Source organism: Palaemon carinicauda, chromosome 1, assembly GCF_036898095.1.
Source record: "Palaemon carinicauda isolate YSFRI2023 chromosome 1, ASM3689809v2, whole genome shotgun sequence".
NCBI classification, from domain to species: Eukaryota; Metazoa; Arthropoda; class Malacostraca; order Decapoda; family Palaemonidae; genus Palaemon; species Palaemon carinicauda.
The window spans coordinates 285,649,891-285,663,083 of NC_090725.1; the positions used below are offsets into that span (position 1 = coordinate 285,649,891).

The following is a 13,193-nucleotide window of genomic DNA, read 5'->3' on the forward strand; positions in this document are numbered from 1 at the left end:
AAAATACTATAAGCCCAAGGGCTCCAACAAGGAAAAATAAGGCGGTGAGGAAAGGAAATAAGGAAATAAATAACTAAGATAGAAGTAATGGACAATTAAAATAAGATATTCTAAAAAAAAAACATTAACAACATTAAAACAGATATTTCATATATAAGCTATAAAAAATATCAGTAATAATAATGGAGAAAATGAGATAGCAGTGAGGAACATAGCTAAAGAAAATAGAGAGAAGTAACTGGAATTGTTTTTGACAAGAAATTAGCTAAAGAAAATAGAGAGAAGTAACTGGAATTGTTTTTGACAAGAAATTAGCTAAAGAAAATAGAGAGAACTAACTGGAATTGTTTTTGACAAGAAATTAGCTAAAGAAAATATAGAGAAGTAACTGGAATTGTTTTTGACAAGAAATACCATTAAGACCCTATCGGTCCCTTACTATTATATGAGCCAGAAAAGGTTCTAAGGAAAGAACCTGGATGAGGAAGGTGACGTAGATTGTTGGAATATCACCTTTAGTCGATATCAAGACCTGAATTGTAGTTTTTATTAGTGAATCTATATTTACTGTATCATGTATCTTATAAATAATATTATATATAAAGATGGTTAAGAAAGCTATCGGTCCCTTACTATTATATGAGCCAGAAACTTGTGTTCTAAGGAAAGAACCTGGATGAGGAAGGTGACGTAGATTGTTGGAATGTCACCTTTAGTCGATATCAAGACCTTAATTGTAGTTTTTATTAGTGAATCTATATTTACTGTATCATGTATCTTATAAATAATATTATATATAAAGATGGTTAAGACAGCTATCGGTCCCTTACTATTATATGATCCAGAAACTTAGGTTCTAAGGAAAGAACCTAGATGAGGATGGTGACGTGGATTGTTGGAATGTCACCTTTAGTCGATATCAAGACCTTAATTGTAGTTTTTATTAGTGAATCTATATTTACTGTATCATGTACCTTATAAATACTATTATATATAAAGATGGTTAAGACAGCTATCGGTCCCGCACTATTATATGAGCCAGAAACTTGGGTTCTAAGGAAAGAACCTAGATGAGGATGGTGACGTGGAATGCTGGAATGTCACTATTAGTATATATCAAGAACTTAATTGTATTTTTTATTAGTGAATATATATTTACTGTATCATGTACCTTATAAATACTGTTTTATATATAAAGATGGTTAAGACAGCTATCGGTCCCGCACTATTATATGAGCCAGAAACTTGGGTTCTAAGGAAAGAACCTAGATGAGGAAGGTGACTTGGATTGTAGGAATTTCACCTTTAGTCGATATAAAGACCTTAATTGCAGTTTTTATTAGTGAATATATATTTACTGTATCATATACCTTATAAATACTATTATATATAAAGATGGTTAAGACAGCTATCGGTCCCGCACTATTATATGAGCCAGAAACTTGGGTTCTAAGGAAAGAACCTAGATGAGGATGGTGACGTGGAATGCTGGAATGTCACTATTAGTATATATCAAGAACTTAATTGTAATTTTTATTGGTAGATATATATTTACTGTATTATGTACCTTATAGATAGCATTATATTTTTCAGCTTTGCATATAATTGATCAATTAGATTTGTAATGAATGAATTTTCTTTAATTCGTGATAATAATAAAAGCAATAACAAGAGTACTGTTTTTATTCACCCCCTAGAATATTGATTAGAATAATGGCATATTTTCAAGTTGTCTTGACAATAGCTGTCCAATATGGTATTCCACTATAATGTATGTGGAGAATACTACAGCATCTATTATTATTATTATTATTATTATTATTATTATTATTATTATTATTATTATTACTTGCTAAGCTACAACCCTAGTTGGAAAAGCAAGATGCTCTATGCCCAAGGGCTCCAACAGGGGAAAATAGCACAGTGAGGAAAGGATACAAGGAAAAATAAGAAATTTTTAGGACAGCAACATTAAAATAAATATTTTCTATTTAAACAATGAAATTTTTTACAAAACAAGAGGAAGAGAAATAAGATAGAATAGTTCGGCCGAGTACCTTCACGCAAGAGAGCTGTAACCCAAAAAAGTGAAAGACCATGGTACAGAGGCTATGGCACTACCCAAGGCTAGAAAACAATGGTTTGAGTTTGGAGTGTCCTTCTCCTAGAAGAGCTGCAACCTAACTATCCTTGTGAGCTAAGGATGTGGGGTTTGGGAGAGCCTATAGGTCTATCTTTTGAGTCATAAGCAGCCATTGCCTGGCCCTCCTTGGTCCTAAATTGGGTGGATAGGGGCCTTGGGCGCTGATCATACGTATATATGGTCAGTCTCTAGGGCATTGTCCTGCCTGAATGTCGTTATCCCTTGCCTCTGAATTCATGAGCGGCCTTTAAACCTTGAAATGAAATTTCCTGAACCAAATTACAGTAAATTGTATATTTGCATCCGTTCATAATCCTCATTGAAGAACACAAAACACCTCAAGCAGAAAGAAAGAACACAAAACAGTTGAAGCAGAAGAAGAGAACACAAAACAGTTCAAGCAGAAGAGGAGAACATAAAACTGTTCAAACAGAAGAAGAGAACACGAAATAGTTCAATCAGAAGAAGAGAACACAAAGCACTCAAGCAGAACAAGAGAGCACAAAACTGTTCAAGCAGAGCAAGAGAACACAAAACTGTTCAAGCAGAAGAGAACACAAAACAGTTCAAGCAAAAGAAGAGAACACAAAGCAGGTCAAGCAGAAGAAGAGAACACAAAACAGTTCAAGCAGAACAAGAGAACACAAAACAGCTCAAGAAGATGAAGAGAACAAAAAGCACTCAAGCAGAAGAAGAGAACACAAAGCACTCAAGCAGAACAAGAGAATACAAAACAGTTCAAGCAGAACAAGAGAACACAAAACAGATCAAGCAGAACAAGAGAACACAAAGCAAACAAGCAGAACAAGAGAATACAAAACAGTTCAAGCAGAACAAGAGAACACAAAACAGTTCAAGCAGAAGAAGAGAACACAAAGCACTCAAGCAGAACAAGAGAATACAAAACAGTTCAAGCAGAAGAAGAGAACACAAAACAGTTCAAGCAGAAGAAGAGAACACAAAACAGTTCAACCAGAAGAAGAGAACACAAAGCAGGTCAAGCAGCCGAAGAGAACACAAAACAGCTCAAGCAGAAGAAGTGAACACAAAACAGTTCAAGCAGAACTGGAGAACACAAAACCGCTCAAGCAGAGCAAGAGAACACAAAATATTTCAAGCAGATTATGAGAACACAAAACAGTTCAAACAGAAGAAGAGAACGCAAAACAGTTCAAGCAGCACAAGAGAACACGAAGCACTCAAGCAGAACAAGAGAACACAAAGCACTCAAGCAGAAGAGGAGAACACAAAACCGCTCAAGCAGAACAAGAGAACACAAAACATTTCAAGCAGATTATGAAAACACAAAACACTCAAGCAGAAGAGGAGAACATAAAACAGTTCAAGCAGAACAAGAGAACACGAAGCACTCAAGCAGAAGAAGAGAACACGAGAACACAAAAGAGTTCAAGCAGAAGAAGAGAACACAAAACAGTTCAAGCAGAAGAAGAGAACACAAGACAGTTCAAGCAGAATAAGAGAACACAAAACAGCTCAAGCAGAAGAAGAGAACACTAAACAATTCAAGCAGAAGAAGAGAACACAAAACAGCTCAAGAAGATGAAGAGAACAAAAAGCTCAATCAGATGAAGAGAACACAAAGCACTCAAGCAGAACAAGAGAACATTAAACAGTTCAAGCAGAACAAGAGAACACAAAACAGTTCAAGCAGAAGAAGAGAACACAAAACAGTTGAAACAGAACAAGAGAACACAAAACAGTTGAAGCAGAAGAAGAGAACACAAAACAGTTTAAGCAGAACAAGAGAACACAAAGCACTCAAGCAGAAGAAAACACAAAACGGTTGAAGCAGAACAAGAGAACACAAAACAGTTGAAGCAGAAGAAGAGAACACAAAACAGGTCAAGCAGAAGAAGAGAACACAAAACAGTTCAAGCAGAACAAGAGAACACAAAACAGCTCAAGAAGATGAAGAGAACAAAAAGCACCCAAGCAGAAGAAGAGAACACAAAGCACTCAAGCAGAACAAGAGAATAGAAAACAGTTCAAGCAGAACAAGAGAACACAAAACAGTTCAAGCAGAACAAGAGAACACAAAGCACTCAAGCAGAACAAGAGAATACAAAACAGTTCAAGCAGAACAAGAGAACACAAAACAGTTCAAGCAGAAGAAGAGAACACAAAGCACTCAAGCAGAACAAGAGAACACAAAACAGTTGAAGCAGAACAAGAGCACACAAAACAGTTCAAGCAGAACAAGAGAACACAAAGTACTCAAGCTCAACAAGAGAACACAAAACATTTCAAGCAGAACTGGAGAACACAAAACACTCAAGCAGAAGAGGAGAACACAAAACAGTTCAAGCAGAACAAGAGAACACAAAACAGTTCAAGCAGAAGACGAGAACACAAAGCACTCAAGCAGAACAAGAAAACACAAAGCACTAAAGCAGAAGAAGAGAACACAAAACAGTTCAAGCAGAACAAGAGAACACAAAACAGCCCAAGAAGAACAAGAGAACACAAAACAGTTCAAGCAGAACAAGAGAACACAAAGCAGCTCAAGCAGAACAAGAGAACACAGACCAGTTCAAGCAGAACAAGTGAACATAAAACAGTTCATGTAGAAGAAGTTTGAAGATAGAAAGTTATTTATAGCCTTGATGAAACATATCATAAGAAAAATCTATTTAGTTCTAAATGTATTTCTAAGGATTGAAATGAGGATACCTTAACGTGGTGGAAGGATTTGCGTATCGCTATGATCAGCAAATATGTACTAACCAGGGATACCCATACTAGCTTGGTTTGCTGTGAGCGATCAGACTAAAGTCTTCCACCATCACCAATCCACAGTGGCCAGCGTGGTGATTATATGGCCAAACCCCAGACATGAATAAGGAGTTTGCCTTTGCCCAGAAGTGGATTGGAAATGGATATATATATATATATATATATATATATATATATATATATATATATATATATGTATGTATATATATATGTATATATATACATACATATATATATATATGTGTATATATATATATATATATATATATATATATATATATCATGAGCACACTATATATTTACATGTGTACATATGTACGTATATATATATATATATATATATATATATATATATATATATATATATATATATATATATATATATATATGTGTGTGTGTGTGTGTGTGTATATATATACATATATATACACCTATATACTGTATACACACATACACACACACATATATATATATATATATACATATATATATATATATATATCTAAGAGAGAGAGAGAGAGAGAGAGAGAGAGAGAGAGAGAGAGAGAGAGAGAGAGAGAGAGAGAGAGAGAGGGCTTCCAATAACGTTGTTTTGAATCAGGAAATCAATATACCTAAATATAAAGCATTCAGCTAAAGGTATCACTAGCCTTTTGAATTATGAGAATAAATCTCATTATTTACCAGAGCAAAATTAGAATACAACTTTGAAGGCTGTTTTTCCGGTCCCATGCAGCAGAGGAACCCTTCTCTCTACAGGACCTCCACTGTTGTTTTATCTTTTTCGTTCAGAGTATTCAACACTTCATATCACATATTGCTCATTTACTGTTAAGTCATCACTGTCAAAGGACTCGCAGATCGTGCATTTATGTCAGATACAATTTTATTCATTCCATCACTCAAAACTAGTAGATAGTTATTGTCTTAAAAGAAAAACGTGTTAGGAAAATCGTAGTACTTGTTTGCAATTGAGACTTGGTATTAGGGTAGGTTCAGGATACATCCGTTTAAAGGGGTGGAGTCGCATGAGGATCACAGACCCCGGTATGTAAGTAGGTAAGGATACGGATCCTAGGTTAGGTTAGGTGAGGAACCCTGAGTTAGGTGGTGTTTTTGTTTTTGTATCCCTCTTAAAATTTTATTTTTCAGTCATAACTTCTAAAATTTTACACCTAGTCTGTCCCAATCAACTACAATGGCTCCCCAGAATGTGTCAATCAACTGCAAAGGGTTCACAGAATGTCCCAGTCAACTGCAAAGGCTGCCCAAAATGTCTCAACCAACTACAAAGGCTCCCCAGAATGTCCCAATAAACGGCAAAGGCTCCCCAGAATGCTTCAACTAACTACAAAGACTATATCTCCACCAAATACAAAGGCTCCCCAGAATGTCCCAATCAACTGCAAAGGCTCCTAGAATGTCTCAACCAACTACAAAGGCTCCCCAGAATGTCCCAATAAACTGCGAAGGCTCCCCAGAATGTCCCAATCAGCTGCAAAGACTCCAAGTATAAAGACTCCCTAGAATGTCTCAACCAACTAAAAAGGCTCCCCAGAATGTCCGAATCAATTGCAAAGGTTCTCCAGAATGTCCCAATCAATTGCAAAGGCTTCCTAGAATGTCCCAACCAACTACAAAGGCTCCCCAAAATGTCTCAACAAACTAGAAAAGGCTCCCCAGAATACCCCAATCAACTGCAAAGGCTCCCTAGAATGTCCCAACAAAATACAAAGGCTCCCCAGAATGTCTCAACCAACTACAAAGGCTCCCCAGAATGCCTCAACCAACAACAAAGGCTCCCCAAAATGTCCCAACCAACTACAAGGGTTCTGAAGAATGTACCAACCACCAACCAACTACAAAGTCTTATCTTTCTCATCTGGAGCTTCTACTAACCTAAAGGAGGTAAGAGGCGAGTTTTGGACTAGTATGATATCTGTCTATCGTAATACTAACTCTAGTAACCCATCCCACTGCCACAGCTTTTTCCCCCTGTAACTGTTCTAATATTATTATTATTATTATTATTATTATTATTATTATTATTATTATTATTATTATTATTAGATTTGTTACAACCCTTGTTGGAATTGGAGGATATTATAAGCTCAATGGCTCCAACTGGGAAAAATAGCCCAGTGATTAAAGGAAATAAGACAATAAATAATCTACAAGCGAAGCAATGAACAATTAAAATAAAAAATTTTTAGAACAGTAACAACATTATAATAGATCTTTCATATATAAACTATAAAAAAGAGTAAATAATATAAAATACTTTAAGATCAGCAACAACATTAAAGTCGATTTATCATATATAAACTACAAAAACTTATGTCAGCCAGTTCAACATAAAAAAATTCGCTGCAGGTTTGAACTTTTGAAGTTCCACCATTTCAACAACCTGATTAGGAAGGTCTTTTCACAATCTGATCATAGCTAAAATAAAACTTCTAGAATACTGTGTAGTATTGAGCTTCATGATGGAAAAGGCCTGACTATTATAATTAACTGCATACTTATTATTACGAACAGGATGGTATTGTCCGGGTAGATCTGAACGCAAAGGATGGTCAGAATTATGAAAAATCTTATGCAACATGCATAACGAACTAATTGAATGACGGTGCCAGAGATTAATATCTAGACTATGAATAAGAAATGTAATAGACCGTAAGTTCCTGTCCAACAAATCAAGATGATATTCTGCAGAATCAGCAGCTGAAGACAAGACAGGAGAAGACTAGTCGAAACAAGGTTAAGTGGAAGAGTTAAAACACTTATATCACTGGATGCAACTTCTAAAACGTTACTGATATTCCAGGGTCTGGCCACAAAATGTCGTCGATGTGGAAATTAGTAAAACTCACAAATTAATCAGTAACACTGGAGCTGTTTGTAAACACACACCGCGTCTTCTTCTTCTTGTAATTTTGCTCTAAAAATTAGACTTTACAAACATGACAAAAACCTTCAATGTAAGAAAATAACTTCATCAAGAGTCAATGAACTTAGAATAATATTCTTATAGTTTTTATAGTCTATTAGAAATTAATTATAGACTGACTTCGGAATTACTATAATGAAATATCTGCAGGAAATTACGTGTGTAATATATATATATATATATATATATATATATGTATATATATATATATATATATATATATATATATATATATATACATACATATATATATATATATATATATATATATATATATATACATACATATATATATATATATATATATATATATATATATATATATACATATATATATATACATTTATATATATATATATATATATATATATATATATATATATATATATGATATTTATATATATACATATATATATGTACAGTATATATATCTATCTATCTATCTATCTATCTATATATATATATATATATATATATATATATATATTTATATATATATATATATACTGTATATATGATATATATACATATATATATGTATATATATATTTATATATATATGTATATATACATATATACATATATGTATATATATATATATGTGTGTGTATATATATAAATATAAATATAAACAAATATATATACATATATATATATATATATATATGTATATGTATATGTATATATATATATATATATATATATGTATATATACATACATATGTATATATAAATATATATACACATATGTCTGTATATAATATATATATGTGTGTGTGTGTGTTTGTGTGGGCATTACTTATGCATATATTAACTCTATATATTTGAAAATCATAATATACACCCGGAGACTAAAATAAACATTTAACTATTTATTATTTTATATCTATTGATATCTTAAACTTTCTTCTGTGCTGGATCAAGAGATTTAAGAAAATTTGAAATTTCATGTATGTTCAAAGTACATTTAATGTTAAATCTCTCTCTCTCTCTCTCTCTCTCTCTCTCTTCTCTCTCTCTCTCTCTCTCTCTCTCTCTCTCTCTCTCTCTCTGAGAATTACAAATGAAAAAGACTAACATAACTATACAAATCAAATTTTCGCAAAGTTCACATAACCCTTTTCTCTCAGTATCTATTTTGAGACTCAAAAAAAAAAAAAATTAGATATCCACCTAAAACGATCAGATATAGTTCTCACTCCATGTCTGCCTGTCTGTCTAAAAGACTCTAAACCCTCACTAAAAATGTCCTTAGCCCATTCTGAACTTAACAAGAAAAACTACCTATTAGAAGCACTTGGAAAAATTACTTAATGATGTGTCCCATTATCGTAATTGTCAGATCGCTCAGACACGTTTACTACGGGTGTGAGTCATAGTAAATTTTGTGGAAAACATTAGCAGCTCTCAATGAAAGGTTTAATTCACGAATAATGGGAAGTGAAAAATGATAATTACATTATCAAATCGCCTTGGCTTTTATGATGGATATTATAATGGTGTGTATTTATGTATATATACTGTATATATAAAGTATATATATACATTATATATGTATATGTATATACAGATATATACATATGTATAGTTAGTGTACATAAATATATATATATATATATATATATATATATATATATATATATATATATATACAGTATATGTATACGAAGAAATACTACCGCTAGAGGGTTATGGGGTCCTTTGACTGGCTAGACACTACTACATTGGATCCTACTTTCTGGTTACGGCTTATTTTCCCTTTGCCTACACACACACACACACACACACACACACACACACACACACCGAATAAACTGGCCTATTCTTTAAAGATTCTCTTCTGTCCTCATACACCTGGTAACACTGAGATTACCAAACAATTCTTCTTCACTGAAAGGGTTAATTACTGCACTGTAATTGTTCAGTGGCCACTTTCCCCTTTCTAAGAGTAGAAGAGACTCTTTAGCTATGGTAAGCAGCTCTTCTAGGAGAAGGACACTCCAAAATCAAGCCATTGTTCTCTAGTCTTGGGTAGTGCCATAGCCTCTGTACCATAGTCTTCCACTGTCTTGGGTTAGAGTTCTCTTGCTTGTGGGTACACTCGGGCACGCTATTCTATCTTATTTCTCTTCTTCTTGTTTTGTTAAAGTTTTTATAGCTTATATTAGAAAATAATTATTTCACTGTAGTTACTGTGCTCAAAATATTCTATTTTTCCATGTTTTCTTTCCTCACTGGGCTATTTTCCCTGTTGGAGCCCCATGGCTTATAGCAACCTGCTTTTCCAACTAGGGTTGTAGCTTAGCAAGTAATAATAATAATAATAATAATAATAATAATAATAATAATAATGATAATGATAATAATAATAATAATAATAATATTAATAATAATAATAATAATAATAATAATAATAATAATAATAATGATAATAATAACCAATGCAAATGACGTAGAAAAACATGAAATAGAGAACAGAGCCTCAACTGACAGGGTTAGGATGAATGACCCACTAAGTATAGAAAATAATAATAATACGAAGAGCACTTAGGGATTCAGGTCAAAACTGCTTTTAACGCAGGCTATTTCACCGTATTATGCCTTGCTATTAACATCCATTTAAGTATTCCACTTGATTTGAACAAAGGCAAAGTGAAAACTTTCCATAAATCACCAACAAATCACTGAAAGATCAACTCCCTAATGGTTGTCCACATTACTGGACGTGACCAGGTCATCATGGTGATATTAAATCAGGGTGGCGTTGTACTGTGTGCGCCCTGAGAACAGTTGAACAAATGGATGAACAAAGGTAATTTAAGATACCATTAACTGAAATGGCACTTTGCAAATAGTGGGAACGATCATAAAGACGATCAGATTATAGAATTCTCTTGCTTGAGGGTACACTTGGGCACACTATTCTATCTTGTTTCTCTTCCTCTTGTTTTGTTAAAGATTTTATAGTTTATATAGGAGATATTTATTTTAATGCTTTTACTGTTCTTAAAATATTTCATTTTTCCTTGTTTCTTTTCTTCACTGGGCTATTTTCCCTGTTAGAGCCCTCGGACTTATAGCATCCTGCTTTTCCAACTAGGATTGTAGCTTAGCAAGTAATAATGATGATATTATTAATAATACACAGTAATATACAGTTTCTATAGGAGATATTTCTTTTAATGTTACTGTTCTTAAAATATTTGATTTTTCCTTGTTTCTTTTCCTTACTAGGCTATTTTCCCTGTTGTAGCCCCTGGGCTTATAGCATCCTGCTTTTCCAACTAGGGTTGTAGCTTAGCAAGTAATGATAATAATGATAATAATGGTATACAATAATATACCGTTTATGTAGGAGATATTTATTTTAATATTACTCAGCATAAAATATTTATTTTGTTCTTATTTCTTTTCCTCACTGGGCTATTTTCCTTGTTGTAGCCCCTTGGCATAATTATAGCATCCTGCTTTACCAACTATGGTTGTAGCTTAGCAATTAATAATAATAATAATAATAATAATAATAATAATAATAATAATAATAATAATAATAATAATTACGTTGCATTGCTGTGGAATTCTTGAAACCCCAATTTACTCTGGCTTTACACTAGTGTAACAAAGTTATTTATCAAGGGAGTGTAATTTAGCACCGTCATCCAAAAACTAGTCCATTATCCAAAAGGGCACGTCCATATTCGGCATGCTGTTATTGCACTGTCTCTTAGGCCCTGTCCACACTACCGGGCAGTCCCCGACGGGCAAACAGTGATACCAGACCACAATAGTTAGTAAGATTGAGGGTTAATGACGTCAGAAGCGGGAAAACCACAGACAGGGATATGGCATCATAAAGTGTTGCCAGATCCCTGCCTTTAGTTTTCCCGCTTCTGACGTCATCAACCCTCATTTTCACTAACTATTGTGGCCTGGTATCACTGATTGCCCGTCGGGGACTGCCCGGTAGTGTGGACAGGGACTAAGACTCACAATTGACGTCACATAAACTACAGAGTGTAGGCACACGAAAACACACATTTAACATGTACCAATATTCATTATTAGTGTCATTATTCTATATGTATCACTTATTCCATTATGTGCTTTCAAGCATTATTTCCACGGGTTGCATATCAGCAAAATAATTCATGTCTTATTAATATATGGCAACATTGCATTAACATTGGCAACACTTATTGTTCCCATGATGCACTGTCTTGTTTGTCCCGATCTCTTACTATAAGTGATTCTACTGGAAGTGTCCTCATTTCTCTCAAATCTAATCACTTCTGAGACGGTGCAGATAAAGACACAAATCAGTCCAGGGGTAACGGACTCAAAATTTAATTAAAAAGATACAACATCGCTCAATGTGGTAATTTCTTTACATACAAAAGTTTTTATAGTTTATATATGAAACATTTATTTTAATGTTCTTACTGTTCTTAAAATATTTTATTCTAATTTCCTTGTTTTCTTTCCTCACTGGGCTATTTTCCCTGTTGGAGATCCTGGCCTTATAGCATCCTGCTTTTCCTACTGGAGTTGTAGCTAAACAAGTAATAATAATAATAATAATAATAATAATAATAATAATAATAATATCCGGTATTCCATCTGTCTTACAAGGAGTTACAAGGATTTTGGATGTCTCAAAGACTTTTTACTCCATCCGCGGAGACTCCCTTTGGTCTTCGGTATTATTATTATTATTATTATTATTATTATTATTAATAATAATAATAATGATAATAATAATAATAATAATACCGAGGACCAAAGGGAGTCTCCGCTGATGGAGTAAAAAGTCTTCGAGGCATCCAAAATCCTTGTAGCTCCTTGTAAGACTGATGGAATACTGGACACAAAAGAAAAACACAGGGCTTCGAATAGCAAATGTTAGGAGAAATATTTACTCATCACACTTTAAACACAACGAGGTTGCTGGAATGTCATCTAAATAGGTTAGACTGGATTTATTACAAGTTAAAAACATGAAAACAGCACTGAGGAATATGTTGTGGCCTATGTTGTTTTCGAAAATTTCGATACACAAGACTTGTCATTAATAGGTTATGAAGATTAAGGTTATCTATTTATTATAATAATCATTTATGTTTCAAAACAATAGCGAATGAACTTTTTTTCATACATGCAATAATAATAATAATAATAATAATAATAATAATAATATTATTATTATTATTATTATTATCATTATTACTTGCTAAGCTACAACCCTAGTTGGAAAAGCAGGATGCTATAAGCCCAGGGGCTCCAACAGGGAAATTATCTCAGTGAGGAAAGGAAAAAAAGGCCAAATAAAATAGTTTAAGAATAGTAACA

General features: G+C 33.2%; 3 protein-coding genes across 4 annotated transcripts in view; all 3 read left to right on the plus strand.

Annotated features, from left to right (window-relative positions):
* LOC137657386 (kappa-type opioid receptor-like) overlaps positions 1-122 on the plus strand; it is a 4,564-nt gene extending 4,442 nt beyond the window's left edge. For both annotated transcript variants that reach the window (XM_068391727.1, XM_068391732.1), the window contains exon 2: positions 1-122. This exon is cut by the window's left edge and continues 2,077 nt beyond it. The gene's annotated coding sequence lies outside the window, so the exon portion shown is untranslated.
* The window catches only part of LOC137639408 (golgin subfamily A member 6-like protein 22), a 4,304-nt gene extending 861 nt beyond the window's left edge, over positions 1-3,443 (plus strand). Inside the window, exon 2 of the mRNA XM_068371685.1 lies at positions 2,539-3,443. Within this exon, the coding sequence (XP_068227786.1) occupies positions 2,539-3,443 (905 nt within the window). The remainder of the gene's footprint in view (positions 1-2,538) is intronic.
* A 286-nt stretch (positions 3,444-3,729) lies between these two features.
* LOC137639418 (peptidyl-prolyl cis-trans isomerase G-like) lies at positions 3,730-4,731 on the plus strand. Its single transcript, XM_068371695.1, has 2 exons — positions 3,730-3,892; positions 3,977-4,731. The coding sequence occupies exons 1-2, from the start codon at positions 3,730-3,732 to the stop codon at positions 4,729-4,731; spliced, it is 918 nt and encodes a 305-aa protein (XP_068227796.1).
* Positions 4,732-13,193: the final 8,462 nt, after the last annotated feature.

Bases quoted from the DNA above. Each gene is read 5' to 3' on its own strand.
- LOC137639418 (XM_068371695.1), top strand. From the start codon at position 3,730: ATGAAGAGAACACAAAGCACTCAAGCAGAACAAGAGAACATTAAACAG. The intron at 3,893-3,976 runs GTTTAAGCAGAA...AACACAAAACAG, and splicing joins GAAGAAGAGAACACAAAACA to TTGAAGCAGAAGAAGAGAAC.